At 37.4% G+C, this 13,850-nt stretch overlaps 2 protein-coding genes across 2 annotated transcripts; one reads left to right on the top strand and one right to left on the bottom strand.

The window, feature by feature from the left end:
* Positions 1-3,198: 3,198 nt before the first annotated feature.
* Positions 3,199-4,474, bottom strand: LOC131693072 (uncharacterized). Its single transcript, XM_058980581.1, has 3 exons — positions 4,010-4,474; positions 3,783-3,950; positions 3,199-3,627 (listed from the first exon to the last, which is right to left on the bottom strand). Exons 1-3 carry the CDS (start codon positions 4,175-4,177, stop codon positions 3,493-3,495), a joined length of 471 nt encoding a protein of 156 aa, XP_058836564.1. The 5' UTR covers positions 4,178-4,474; the 3' UTR covers positions 3,199-3,492.
* Positions 4,475-8,874: 4,400 nt separating this feature from the next.
* On the top strand, positions 8,875-9,496 carry LOC131692809 (U6 snRNA-associated Sm-like protein LSm2). Its single transcript, XM_058980098.1, has 3 exons — positions 8,875-9,025; positions 9,098-9,165; positions 9,222-9,496. Exons 1-3 carry the CDS (start codon positions 9,023-9,025, stop codon positions 9,436-9,438), a joined length of 288 nt encoding a protein of 95 aa, XP_058836081.1. The 5' UTR covers positions 8,875-9,022; the 3' UTR covers positions 9,439-9,496.
* The last annotated feature ends 4,354 nt before the right edge of the window (positions 9,497-13,850 follow it).

Consider the following 13,850-nt stretch of genomic DNA (forward strand, 5'->3'; position numbering starts at 1 on the left):
GCTTCGTTCAGAGGCTGCTGTTGTACATTTGTTTTCTTTAGCTGGCCCATTACGATTCCCCGGACCGAACCACTTTTCCCCGCCACAAATGGGAAACGAACGATTCACATTTGATTTCCGTAGTCACAAATTACCGAACCACTGGCAGGTAGCATAATCTTCGGACTTAGTTGTGAATTGGAACAGTCAAACCTGACTTCCCGAGCTACATCTCCAGTATTGTCGTCCCATACGACTAGTGAACCTAAATGTGTCCCACACACATAGCACACCATCCTGGCAATGGCAACTAGATGCGCCCATCTCGGCCTGCCACAGGTCTATGAAAATATATGTGATAGTACGGTAAGGTGGAGATAGGTGAACGGTAAGTTGTTATGATATGCTTATTCCGCTTCATTGAATTCATAGGCTTCGAAAATAAGTTAGATTTTATGAGATCATAACCTGTTTTTCGGAGATTTTAATATATAAGAATGCTTTTTTTTTTAAAAAAATATTAATATCGAATGCACTTTTCCCTATTTTCATTGTAGACAGATAACACAGTCAACAAGTCCAGGTGACAATTTCACACATGCCACCGTACTGCAAACAACCATCGATAAAACCTATGAGTGCGGAATGTGTGACCAATCATTCCCCAAGAAGAGACAGCTGGCAGTTCACAAGCGCGTACATGCCGGCACGCGACCGTACTCCTGTAATATTTGCGGCAAAGCATACACCAAGGGTATAAATCTAAGCCGGCACAAACGGATGCACACCGGCGAACGACGGCACCGTTGTCGGATATGTGGCAGAAAATTTTTCACTTCTGAGCAATTGGATCAGCACCGGCTTACCCATAAAGATCAGGCTTACATTTGCGATATCTGCAGTAGAAAGTTTACCGAAAACAGTAGTCTCACGCGACACAGACTTATCCATGCAGATGAGAGATCGCACAAGTGCGATATTTGTGGCAAAGAATTCATAACTAGTGCTGAACTCACTCGCCACATGCGCATGCATACTGGCGAGCGTCCGTATAAGCACAGACAAACAGACGTAACAGCTCGAAGAAAACTCTAAAAAATTCATCGCCCACGGTATACTAGCGACATCTGTTGAACACATTGCACAAAATGTGATTCTGGCAACCATGGGATAATTTTTTTAACCCAAGTCCTAGCAACAATGCCCACACCGCTTGTCAACTGCAAGATAGTAGATGAAAGGTAGGAGCATTGTTGCTGTTGTTAAATTTGAAGGGCGAAATAGAAAAATCGCTTATGTGCTTCACGTACTTCAATTTTCCATGTCATAATGATTGCAATTGACAAATTTAAAGAATGCAGAGCTACGACTGCATTTTTAAAACCCAATACAACCATTTATTGTTACGGCAATTAAGCAACGCCAAAATTATTTTTATTTTCGTGTGAAGAAATCAATTCTTGTCGTTAATTGGTCGTATTAATCATATATGATTAATTTTTGTCTCTATTTACTCTTTTTTGCCTTCGCTCTTTTGAAACCCCTGAGACATCAGGTACTCTTTATTTTATTTTCCAGGCTGGCGTTTACTGTTAACTATAAGAACAAAACTGTGTAGCCTATTTCCTTTTCAATATCAGGATCAATTCGCATCAACGATTTCATTTTTAATGTTTTCCGTAAGTGAAATCTGGTCATATGGGCTATGCGAGAATTTAATTTTATAAAATTCTAAACTGATGTCTCGCCACAATGATCCTGCATACAAGTACACGGCACTATTTTCTCCGTCAGTTTCGGGAACCGACAAATTCGAATCTATTGCATACATCCGGTTAGATTCGTTACACCGAACCAGCTAAATTGGCAAGATCCTAAAATATACCTGCTGACCGATCAGCATCGTGCAGAAAACTACGAAATGATTTTGAACAATTTTTACTTTGGACACTTCGGCAGGAATACATTTCACATCTTTGTTTGTTTTGGTTTTCATAAAATAAAAATGGCTGCGATGTTTTCGGGCAAGACGGTACAGGTGGTCACATTGTTCTAAGTATACGTACTGTTGTCACTTTTCTTCGATGAAACAAAAGGATATGAAGAAGAAAAACGTAAACAAATAACGAAGTGGGCTTTTCTGTGGCCACAGGTTTTGAATTCGGTTCAGGCATAATTATTTTTATTGGTAGTTTCGAGATAAAAAGTGTCCCTAATTGTTCGAATCGGGAGATCCGTCGTGAAGTTCGACCTTTTCTCACTTTTTATCGTGTGTCAAAGAATCAAAATGCTCGTTCGGATCTTTATGTTTACTTATTTTATGGGTCGCGGACACCATGTTCAAATTGACATGTATAAAACTAATACACTCAAAAGTGACGAATGTTCCCACCTTTCTTTCCCTTCATCTTGATTTTCGAGTGCTTGCGGTAACGAAGTGACGCATTATGGCTATGTGTCAAAATCGCTTCGCAAGCGCCACGCTCGGTGAGATGGCGCATTTTTTATAATTTAAATCGACCGTTTTTTCTGTGGGCGATGAAAATTCATCTCGTGTTACGTCTGTTTGTCTGTGGTATAAGTGTGATATCTGTGGCAAAGGCTACGTAGAAAGCAGCAGTTTGAAACGTCACCAGCGTGTTCACATCGATATGAATCTTGCGGATCAAATATTTAGTTGCGACATCTGTGGTAGAAAGTTTCTTGAATCTAAAGAACTTACGCAGCACAAACTTATCCACAGCAAAGATCGAGAATTCAGATGTGAAGTCTGTGGTGGCGGGTTTAATAAATATTCTCACATGACTCAACACATGCAAATCCATACAAACGAACGCCCGTACAAATGTGACCTCTGCGGGCAGGAGTTTCTTCGAAGAGCACATTTGACCCAGAATAATCGCAGGCATGTTGGCGAACGACCCCATGGCTGTGAATAGTGTGGAAAAAGATTCGTTGAACGTAGTCATTTGATGGGACACAAGAAGCTGCACGAAAGGTCAAGGAATGGTAGCAGGCGAAAAGGAAAAATTAAGGATTCTACCGTGACCGAAAGCATCCACGCGGTTACTGGAGGCGGTAATGGGAAAATAAAAGAGGAAAAGCAAGTTCTAACATAAATTATCTGATTGAAAGCAATGTAAATAGAAGTCTTGTTTATTATCAAAATGTATTTAGTAGCTTTCTATATTTAATTGCTGCTCCATTAAATGGCCCTGTTATCAACAATCGACACTATAAAAGTTATCCACTCCCTTACCAACGGCCTGCTGAACACTCTCGTAACCATTGTCTTGTAGGAGATGTTCTAGTTCAAGCCCCACACACATAGCATACCATCCTGGCGACCAGATGCGCCCATCTCGGCCTGCCACTGGTCTATGAAAATACATGTGATAGAACCGCAATGGCCGTTTAGGGTGAACTGCAATAGGTGGCTATCGAGTCGGAACACTTTAACAGTGTGGCCCTGGCTGCCAGTCATGACTGTACCGCCCGCCACTTCCAAACATGTCACCGGTAACCCTGCTGGTGAAACTCCAGAATACATCGAAGCTCCTCCTCGGATGCGTTATGTTGAGCTGGAAACGCTGTGGACGGATTGCTGAAATAAACTAATGCTTCCTGCCGAACCGGTGCGTACGTGGGCTAAAAAAGAATAAGAATTAAGGCACTTGATGACATACTTATTGCAGACTGAAAATAAATGACTTAGAATATACAGTATTTTAAAATAACAAATAAAATCTGTCTGTTCGGCGCCCTACGTGAGCTTAAAAAATTGCTTGAAACATAGGACTTACTTCGCCCATATGCAGACGTAAACCCCAATCGATCTGACAACCTTGCGTGTACGTTTCTAGTCTCAGAGAATCGATTCGTCCACACAACCGTGCGACTATCACTTTGTCACCGGCAAGCTTTTTGTTAGTTACCCCATTGTTGTGGATCTTTTCGGCTTCATATATACACTGCAATGAAACGTCCGTCAATAGTTGTAATAAAAAACAAGTGACTCCATACAGTTTACCTTAAAGTTACCAGTCGTTCCCTCCCAGATCTCCAACCGCCCACCTGCACACCCAATCTCTATGAAATTATCAAAAAAGTCCAGACACCAGATCGGCGATGTCTGGTAACATTTCGTCCGCGCTGAACCTCCTCCTCCAGGTGGCTGAGAACATTCGCCAGCGCTCATCTGCTGCCGGGGTGGGATGAAGCCGTATGATTGGACTTACTCTCCACCGCTGCTATATCATAGCCCTTGGTTGAATTATTCCACAAAAACCGGATTCGCAGATCCGCACAAATACCTTTTGGGCATACACGATTATCATTTGTAAAATGTTTCTCATACTGAACGGTAAAATAAAAATATTTTCCTGCATCTCATTCTGATTGTGCCTGGTGAAGTTAAACTGTAGTTTTTTCTTCAGTTTGAAAGCAAAACTGGTCGGCGAACTCTCGGGAAACGGGAGACAGCTGATGTTTTTGGATTCCTTGGCAGGATGTAAATACATAACAGATAGGTAGAGAAAACAGGAAAAAAACAAAAAAGATGTCATCGATGTTTGAAGGGCACTTTTCACTTTAGAGCAGCGTTGTCAGATGGTTTTGTATAATAAGTTTGTTCTAGTTACACAGAAGTTGCTCCGGAGCAAACAGAAGCAAAAAATACTTGCTTTTTACTCCAGCTTGCTAACGGAAGAAGAAAAAAGAGAAGAGTACATAGGAACGATTTTCTCTCTGTTTGCTCCGGAGTGCTTCCACTTTCTACTGGTACTGGAACAAATCTAATATCGGTATAGTTCTAAATAAAAATAAGTATTTATCGGTGTGAAGATGTATGCTAACCAAAAGTTACCTGCAAATTATTGGTTTTAAAAAATAGATCATTCTAATGTTATGTAATCAAACCTACCGAGCTCAATCGATATCAGAATCGGTTGTTGAGCTTCATTTGAAATTTTGATAGTAACCTGGCAGATTGCTGAATCAATTTCCGGATGATTTGATGTGGAAATGTGAAGATATTTTCTAAAAAGACCCATACGTAATATTAATTGATCGTATTATATGAAAATCGTTATTTTTTGGTAAGAAAAAATAAATCGGTATTTTAGTAATTTTATTGGTATTGAAATTAAAAATCGGTTTAGATATCGATGATTCGGTATATTCTGCAACACTGTTTTGGGGTTCATCTACGTCAAAACAATGTTTTTGACAAATTGGAATGAACTCTTGGAGTTCATACCCAGTAAACAAAACGGCGAATAGCCAGATTAAAATAGATGCCGGCGAGCGGTAGGCTACTGGAACTTTGTTATAAGCTACCCGCCGTAACTTTATTTCATATTCCCCACACGAAGTTCATCCAAATGGTGTAAAAGTATGGAGAATCGAGGTAAAATAGGACAGGGGAATACAGAGTAAAATGGGCAGTTCGAAGAATTTTTGATTTTTTTCTATAGTTAGAGACACCAAATTAACGTGACAGTATTCAGAATCGATCCAGCGATGAAAACGGAAGCTGTTCTGCATATAAAATTTTTTGACGAGAAAGGTCTATTGACCATGACGGGAAATGTCTTTACAAAAATGACAATTTCCCTGAAGTGTAAACCCAACCGCGGGAAACAGCACGGGATTTTAAAACTCTTTACACAGAAGTCCGGCCGGGAACAATTCAACACAAATTATTTCCGACGGGAAAAATAGTATTTTTATAAAGTTTGCAATTCGCTGCAAGTTTGATATTGTTTGTATTTTTAAGAAGCAGCAGAGCTTTTGGTTTGACAGTTTGGAGAGATCTCGGCGGGAAATTTTCCTTAATCAAATCCCGTGATCCATTTCCCGAACTGTAAACTAGCATTTACCCAGTTAAACTCATTCCGAAACCGGTTCGGATTTCTGAATGGAGTCATTATGGATTCCAAATCAAATACAACAACCGATTCCGACTCAATCGGTTTCAGAATCGGTTGTTGCATTTGAGTTGGAATCCATTGACTTATTTGACGTCTAGGACACCAACCTAGGGGCAGATCACTCTAAGAATGTATAACAAATTTGCATCAAATTGAAAAAAATGCATTTAATTTCCATTTTTGCATCAGCTTTGCACTGCCTCGCAAAAAAGTTTGTTTAACAAACGTCCTACGCTGATCCACTTTGTTTGACGATTTGTTAAATGTAGGGATAGTTTTTCTGTAGGGTTTTGACGTCTTACACGCAACGCAAACAACATTGCACGCAACGCAAAATACATTATGAATTTCTATTTTGATGGAAAGAAATGCATTTAATTTCGCTGATTTTTAAAAATGCATCACAAGTGATCTGACCCTTGACACCAACACAATTGTAATGTGTTTAGACAACATACATATAACGCGATGTTTTCAATTCGCCATTTGATTTAACCTCATTTGGCAAAAATTCCAGCCGATTTAACCTCAATCTCGCACTAACACAACGGCACATGGATTAGTCAATACTGATTCCATTCAGAATTCCGAATGGTTTGACCGGGTCCATTTGGTTGTTGTTTGGAATTAGCGTACTAGTATTTATGGTGCTTGCGGGACAGTTCAAAATGAAATAACATTTCAAAACGTAAATTTTTACACTATTTAAAAGCTTACCTAAATAATGCATGTACAGTTACCCTAAACACATTGAGGAAATTAACTTGTTAAGGCTACTGTACACAGTAGAAAAACTCTAGTAAGAGAACTGCGGAGAGAAAAACAGCATTTTTGGCAACGTATGCCCCGGCATTGTATGGCAACACGTCCAATGTTATAAGGATAGGCAATGTTCGATTGGATTCGTTTTTTGACAGCTAAACGCGAATCCAATCGATCCAAAATGGAGTCTTCGCAGTTCTCTTTCTAGAGTTTTTCTAGTACACAGTAGCCTTTAGCAGTGAGTTTTTCTAGCAAAATTCTAATAAGATAGAGAGCATTCACGAAAGTATTGTCCGTGTAATAGAAAAAATGTATTGACGATGTGGAGTTCAAATGGGATTGAAATATTGTAACAATATCGTCAATACTGTGTATTGGCAAAAATATTGAATGTATAAGCACAGAGAACAGACGTCCATATTCAGCATTCAACTTGTGTAAAATATCTAACGGTTTCGAAGGTACTTGGGATATCCAAACCAGGTGCGTTACTGTCGTCATGTTTTTTTGTGGCTGAGTTCGACAGAATTGACAGCAGTTATTCCTCTACCCAGTCAAACTAATCCGGAAACCGTTCCGACTTCCAGCAGGAATTCCAGCTCAAATGCATCAACCGATAGAGTCGGAATCGGTTGTTTTCTTTGAGCAAGATTCCATACTGATTCCATTCAGGATATCGAACCGGTTCCGGAATGGATTTGACGGATAGTTGGGATAGGTTGGTGTGGCGACGCTAGTGTTTATCGTATATTAATTCAAATGTTTACACACGTTTTTTAAATATTTTTGTTCGATCATGGATGGCTGTTCTCTGTGGTATAAGGCTGGTATAAGCTTTTGACAGCTTTGTAATTTTCATTTGATGATTCGCAGTGCAGCTGTATTTCATGCATATAGATATTGTAAATATACACAAAATGAAGTGTATACATTCAATTATTGCTTTTCCTTTGCCATATTCAAATTGCTAGACACTTGCATGAATCCTAAACTTCACTGATTCAGATAGACAAAACTAATTTTTTTTTTGAATAAATAACTGATTTAGTCATTCTTCGCCGCTTGAGCCAAACCCTCTGTCCAACTAAAAATAAATGTGCACCTCGGTAATTTGGCACGGAATTTTGTGCCGGATTTTGATCACTGAAAGTTTTCCGCTAAAATCTATCCTCACTGTCAAAACAAATATTCCGCTTCTAAAAATAGCTTATTTTTTAACATAACCAAGACATTAATTTTCCCGATTGACACATTTCTTGTTGAATTGTTTCCTACCGGATTTTTGTGCACAGATTTGTTAAAATCAGTTTTCAGGCTACTACCCGAATAGAAATGTATAGTAACAAAACCTTGATTTTCACTGTGACAGTACAGTATTTTTACAATAATTTACAGTAAGTTTTAGTGTTATGCTACAATACAAAAACAATAAACTTTAACGTTTTTATAGTAAATTTCAATGTAAAATAGACTTTTACAGTGAAAAAGGGGGGTGGTTATGTATCTTAACATTAAAAAAATCAGTTTTTCTCCATACATTTTTTTCTCGAAAACAGTAAAATTTAATGTGAATGCACTGTATCAGTTTTTTGCTGAACAGTGAAATTTATTGTTACATGAAATTTTATTGTAAATCTACTGTGAGAACTTGGCATCGAACAATGTTGAAACAGTAATAACTATAATATTTATTATTTTATGATTGTTTGTAGGGTAAATGCTATTGTAAGATTCTATCCGGGTATGTACACCTCGAGGATTTGTTCAGGTGATTTTGTTCCACATGCATTTTAAAAGGGAGATGGATTTTCGATTTTTCGTGACGGAAAAAGTCTACACGGAAAAATGAAAATTTCAACCTACGAAAAACGTCACTGATTTTTAAAATTCTCCACACTAAGAATTTACCCGGAAACAATTCAGTATGAATTGTTTCTGACGGGAAAAAATGATATTTTTATCAGGTTTAAAATTCGGTGAAATTTTGAAATCGGTACTTTTTAGAAACAGCAGATTTTTTAGTTGACAGTTTTTAGAGATGACCCAAATTCCGTGATCAAGTTCCCTAGGTGTATACGGTGTATACTCTACGATTCTTGATTTTTTGTGTAGACTTTTTTCCGTCACGAAAATTGGAAATCCATCTTCCTTTTGAAATACACAGCCTTTCTACATTTTAGGTATATTATAATAAGCGTGTAATACACATCCTTACCCATCATGCAGGGCCGCATTTGTAATTTGCGCTTTTGTTTGACGTTTTGTTTTTAAACACAAACAATTTTTACTACCGGTGAAAACGGGAGCATCTGTATTTATTACAACTCGATTATTTGTAAAGTTGAGAAACTATGGTAACTGTTATATGATGGACTGTGACTATCCATTAATACAGCTGAAACATAAATCCTTATTATTTATTGCAGTTGTTCTACTCGTTCTTCAAATCGTTGGTAGGAAAAGACGTGGTGGTTGAACTAAAAAATGATTTAAGGTTGGTATAATGGAAAAGTTGTAAGCCATATTAAACACTCATGAATCTAATTCTAGCATATGTGGTACGCTTCATTCGGTAGACCAATATCTAAATATCAAGCTTACCGATATTAGCGTTACTGATCCGGAAAAGTATCCGCACATGTTATCCGTGAAGAACTGTTTCATACGTGGTTCGGTTGTTCGGTATGTCCAACTTCCAGGTGACGAAGTTGATACGCAGCTTTTGCAAGATGCTGCACGAAAGGAAGCAGTAACTAGCGTCAGATAAGGCGTATTAAAGTTTTTACAAATCTATAAATATAATCGTATTGTGTTTGTAAGTTAAATATCCTTTACTTTGGATTTGAAAACAGTCCAAACGTCTGCAATTATTGGCTATTTGCTACAGGTAAATTGCCAAAATTTTGGTAGGTACCTTTATCGACTGCTGCTGCAGGAATGTGATCACATTTAAATAGATGGGCTCAGTATGGATTCGCCTCGCAGATAAAAAAAAACATTGCCAAAAATGCACGTGTTCTATAATGGGATGCTTTATTTTATATTCCGTTGACTATATGTTGAGGGGGCTGTTACGCACAATAGTAGAAAATCTAACAGATTTCTTATCCTATCCCTCACGACGTAGAGTCTACGTTGCTGCAATTATGAAAGTCACACTACTGTTTGTACACAACCCTACAGAAAAACAAAACCAGGTTTAGATTGGACAGAAAACGCGCAAACGAAAAAAGCAGTTTTTCCCCAAGGTGTGTTAGATCTTCCAAAAAATCAATCAGCTTATGTAGAATGTTGATACAGTACTGCTGATTGATTTTTATGAAGATCTAACATACGGTGTGGAAAAAACTTTTTTCGTTTGCGGTTTTTGCGCATTCTCTGTCCAACCTTAAAACCTATCAGACATATCGGAACCCATGCTGCAATAACAGTGCTCACTTCTATCTACAACTTCTAGTGATTTTTCATATACAGTGACACAATCTCATTTTCGTACACTGCTATGCGGAATGCTGATATGCATTTTACAAGTAAACATTAAGTTTACGAGACATTGTATATATGTAGAAATAGTTTATTAGCATAGGGAAGATACAATAATTATCTTTGCACTACAAATGCTCATTTGTAAATTTATCATAATTCTAATGATAGTCAAATATACACGCAATCCCATATTCGTACAGTACACATATTTTCCAAAAATCAATTGAAATTTCAGTAATAAATAGTCAAGGGTGTAGCTTTAGTTTGTAATTACAGTTTTCAATCGTGTTGGAATGCCGACCACTAGTTTTTGTGTGTATTCGACTTAAATTTTATCCCATTCTTCTAAATAGTAGTTTCTAAGCTCATTCTCATTATAATCCGGATAGTTTCGCACTTTTTATCCAAATACTCCCGTATATTTTTCTAATCAGTTAATAAACGGGGCCCGCAGTGGAGAATCCATAGCATTCAAACAATTATAAATTTACTCTAAACGTTTTTTGCACGCCTTATGCTTTAGGTTCTTCTCCTGATCGAATTTCCAATATCCACCATTTCTTAGTAAAAGTACCATTTTATGGAAGTTTTGCTTTAAAATTTCTTTTAAGATATTCATATTAAAATACACATTCTGATCCATCATTCCATCAATGAAGACCACATTTCTAGCACTTCTAGTGAACATATAATACCCCATACAAAAAGTCCACTGTCTCTGCGCTTGGCTGCTGTTATAAGGCTTTTACGTCCAGGTTTGAGTTCGATTTTCTCCACTCGAAACAACAGCCATTTGAGTCAAAGATGTTGAATTTGGACTCGTAGACAAAGTTTACAATCTTTCCAATATTCCGATAAAATGTTTCAATGATGTTTAGTAAATAAAAAAATCAATTCTTTGTTCTTTTCATTGATGAACATTACGAGCCGTACCAGAGCAGACTTATAAAATAAAATAAAAATTGCATTCTGTATCACCACTGAATCACAATGCACAAATAAGATTACCAGATTTGTTTAGAAATAATTGAAAATTTCCAAAACATGGTTGTCCCACCCGTAAGGCTAAATGAAAATGTAAATCTTGAACAGCGTTTTTCTCGGCTTGCTGTTTTTCCATATGGGAGTCTTATGCTTTTATGGGCAGTTTACCATGTATATAACATTAATTACTCGATTACAATGAAAAATAAGCAGCGCTCTGTATACACACAATTTTGTGAAAAAAATGTAGTTTACTAAATTGAAAACTGTCAAAAGTGTTTAAGAAACGTGTCTATTGTATTAATACGAACATTCATTGTGTAAATTTCAAGTTACAATGGAAAATAAAATAATGTTCTGTATAATACACAATTTTGTGAAGATGTTGTAGTTCACTGCATTAAAAACTATAACCGACGTTTTATAAACTTATCGATCATATACATACAAACATTTCGGTATCATTACATGTAGTATTCATTGTGTGAACTTCAAGCTAAAATGGAAATTAAAGAAATGATCTGTAAAATACGCAATTTTGTGGAGACACTGTAGTTTATTGGATTAAAAACTATCAACAATGTTTTAGAAACTTGTCTATCACTTAAATATGAGTATTTTGGTATCATTACATGCGATATTCTTTGTGTAAATTTCAAGTACTAATGGAAACGGGAATGTTGTGTATAATACGCATTTTAGTGAAGATATTGTAGTACATAGGTTGAATTAAAAACTAGCCACAATGTTTTTGCAACTTGTTTTTATCGGTGATGGGGTCGAGAGAGAAGACAGGGAGAGAAGAGCAAAACTTACAACTTTCAGGTACCATAGAATGGAGGAACATTGATCATTTTTTCAATAGTTTTATGAATAAATATTTTCAATTTAAGTAGATGTAACAGTTTGCTTTTTTTAAACAAGTACTGATTCCCATAGATTGAAAGTGTTCGAATTGTTACGTATTTTATTTCGTTTTACTATAAATAAAATTACTTTGTTGTAAATTTTCATTCTTTGCTTTCGGAATAACTTTGATCAGTAAAATATGTGTATCGAAATGAAAGATAACGCTTGTAATATTATTTAAATAGCATATCTGCAGTAAATTTCATGGCCCGATATTGAATTTGTGTGCATAAAAGGTACATTAAATGACGAAATCATCGTTGCTCGGTAGAGGCTGAACATGTTTAGAATGTGGTTTGTGTGTTGTTTCAATGATTTTGTTATAGGGAATCATCTTATCGTTCGTTACTGGAAAAAGTCACTTTCGATCAAGCTTACCCGGTGATCAAAGATACCCCGTTTTACGGTAAACGGAATATCAGTAACATTTAGTACATTTCTGAAAATTGCATGCAATTCTGTGAAGATATTCCATAAGAAATTATCAATAGTCTACAATAAATTGGTTGCCCACAATAATTCTGTATTCATTTTCGTTGTTAACTATTTAATTTCGACTATTTTCCTGAAAAAGTTTGATAAATGTCAGCTGTATCCTTTAGGCAATTTTGTTCTCTCTCGAGACATCACAATATTTGTAAAAAAAAGTCCAACTGATAATTTGTCTAAATGAACTAAACTAAACATAATTAAATTAGTGACTATACACGACGACGAAACTGCGAAGAATTCATGACGAAGTCAAAAATTCCAGCACACTCGTTGAAGCGACGACTCATCGCTCAAATTAGACTATTGGTAGCGTAGTTAGTGCTGCGCATTTCAGAATGCAGCAGGGCTCGAGAGCGGAGAGAACGGGTAGGCGCGTAGAGGCTGATTTGCGCTAGTAGCTCCAGATCATTATATTCAGCCAGCAGAATCTTTGACACGAAGGTAGCCTGCGCTGCATGTCTCCGATGTGTTAAAGTATTAAATCCTAAAAGACGACAACGGTCCTCGTACGGCGGCAGGTTTAACGGATCGTTTCACGGCAATTCACGTAACGCATATCGTATGAATTTACGCTGGACTGCTTCGATCCTAATGCTCCCCGTGGCTTCATAAGGGGCCCAAATGACGTTTGCAAATTCCAATTGCGGGCGCACCAATTAACAATAAAGAGCCTTGAAACACAGAGGGTCCCGATATTCGTGGGAAATTTTGAAAATAAATCCCAGCAATCGATTGGTTTTGTCGATGGTCGCTGAGACGTGATGAGTATACGTTAGGTTTTCATCAAGAATGACTCCTAGATCCTCCACGTGGCCCACGCGTTGTAGCTGAGTTCCTGCGATGTTATAGTTGAAGGTAAGCATATTGCTCGTTCGATAATAGCTGATGACAACACATTTTGCAACACTAAGGACCGTCGTTTACGAACAGTGAAAACAGTAGTGGACCTAGCGTACTACCTTGAGGAACTCCGGAAGTGCTGAAAAAGGATTCTGAAACAATATCGCTAATTTGAACAACGACTACACGGTGTACAAGAGGATGGAAGCCAATAGCAGAATCTAATAGAACACCCTAGCTTATCAAGCTTTATTATCAGTATCTCATGATTGACTCTATCAAAAGCCGCCTTTAGATCAGTGTAAATAGTATCCACCTGCAATTTCTTAGACAATTGTTCCGTCCAAATGACGTGAAGCAGACGAGATTCGTCTCGACCCAACGTCCGGGGAAAAATCCGTGCTGGGATATACTGATGTAGTGTCGACAAGCAGAAAATAACGCTTCGTTGATAATTGATTCAAATAC

Source organism: Topomyia yanbarensis, chromosome 3, assembly GCF_030247195.1.
Source record: "Topomyia yanbarensis strain Yona2022 chromosome 3, ASM3024719v1, whole genome shotgun sequence".
Taxonomy (NCBI): domain Eukaryota; kingdom Metazoa; phylum Arthropoda; class Insecta; order Diptera; family Culicidae; genus Topomyia; species Topomyia yanbarensis.

Excerpts from the sequence above, each read along its gene's own strand:
- LOC131693072 (XM_058980581.1), bottom strand. The coding sequence starts at position 4,177 with ATGAGCGCTGGCGAATGTTCTCAGCCACCTGGAGGAGGAGGTTCAGCG. Across the intron at positions 3,951-4,009 it reads GAACGACTGGTAACTTTAAG|TGTATATATGAAGCCGAAAA; the intron begins GTAAACTGTATG and ends GTTTCATTGCAG. Across the intron at positions 3,628-3,782 it reads TACGTCTGCATATGGGCGAA|CCCACGTACGCACCGGTTCG; the intron begins GTAAGTCCTATG and ends ATTCTTTTTTAG.
- LOC131692809 (XM_058980098.1), top strand. Across the intron at positions 9,166-9,221 it reads GAACTAAAAAATGATTTAAG|CATATGTGGTACGCTTCATT; the intron begins GTTGGTATAATG and ends ATCTAATTCTAG.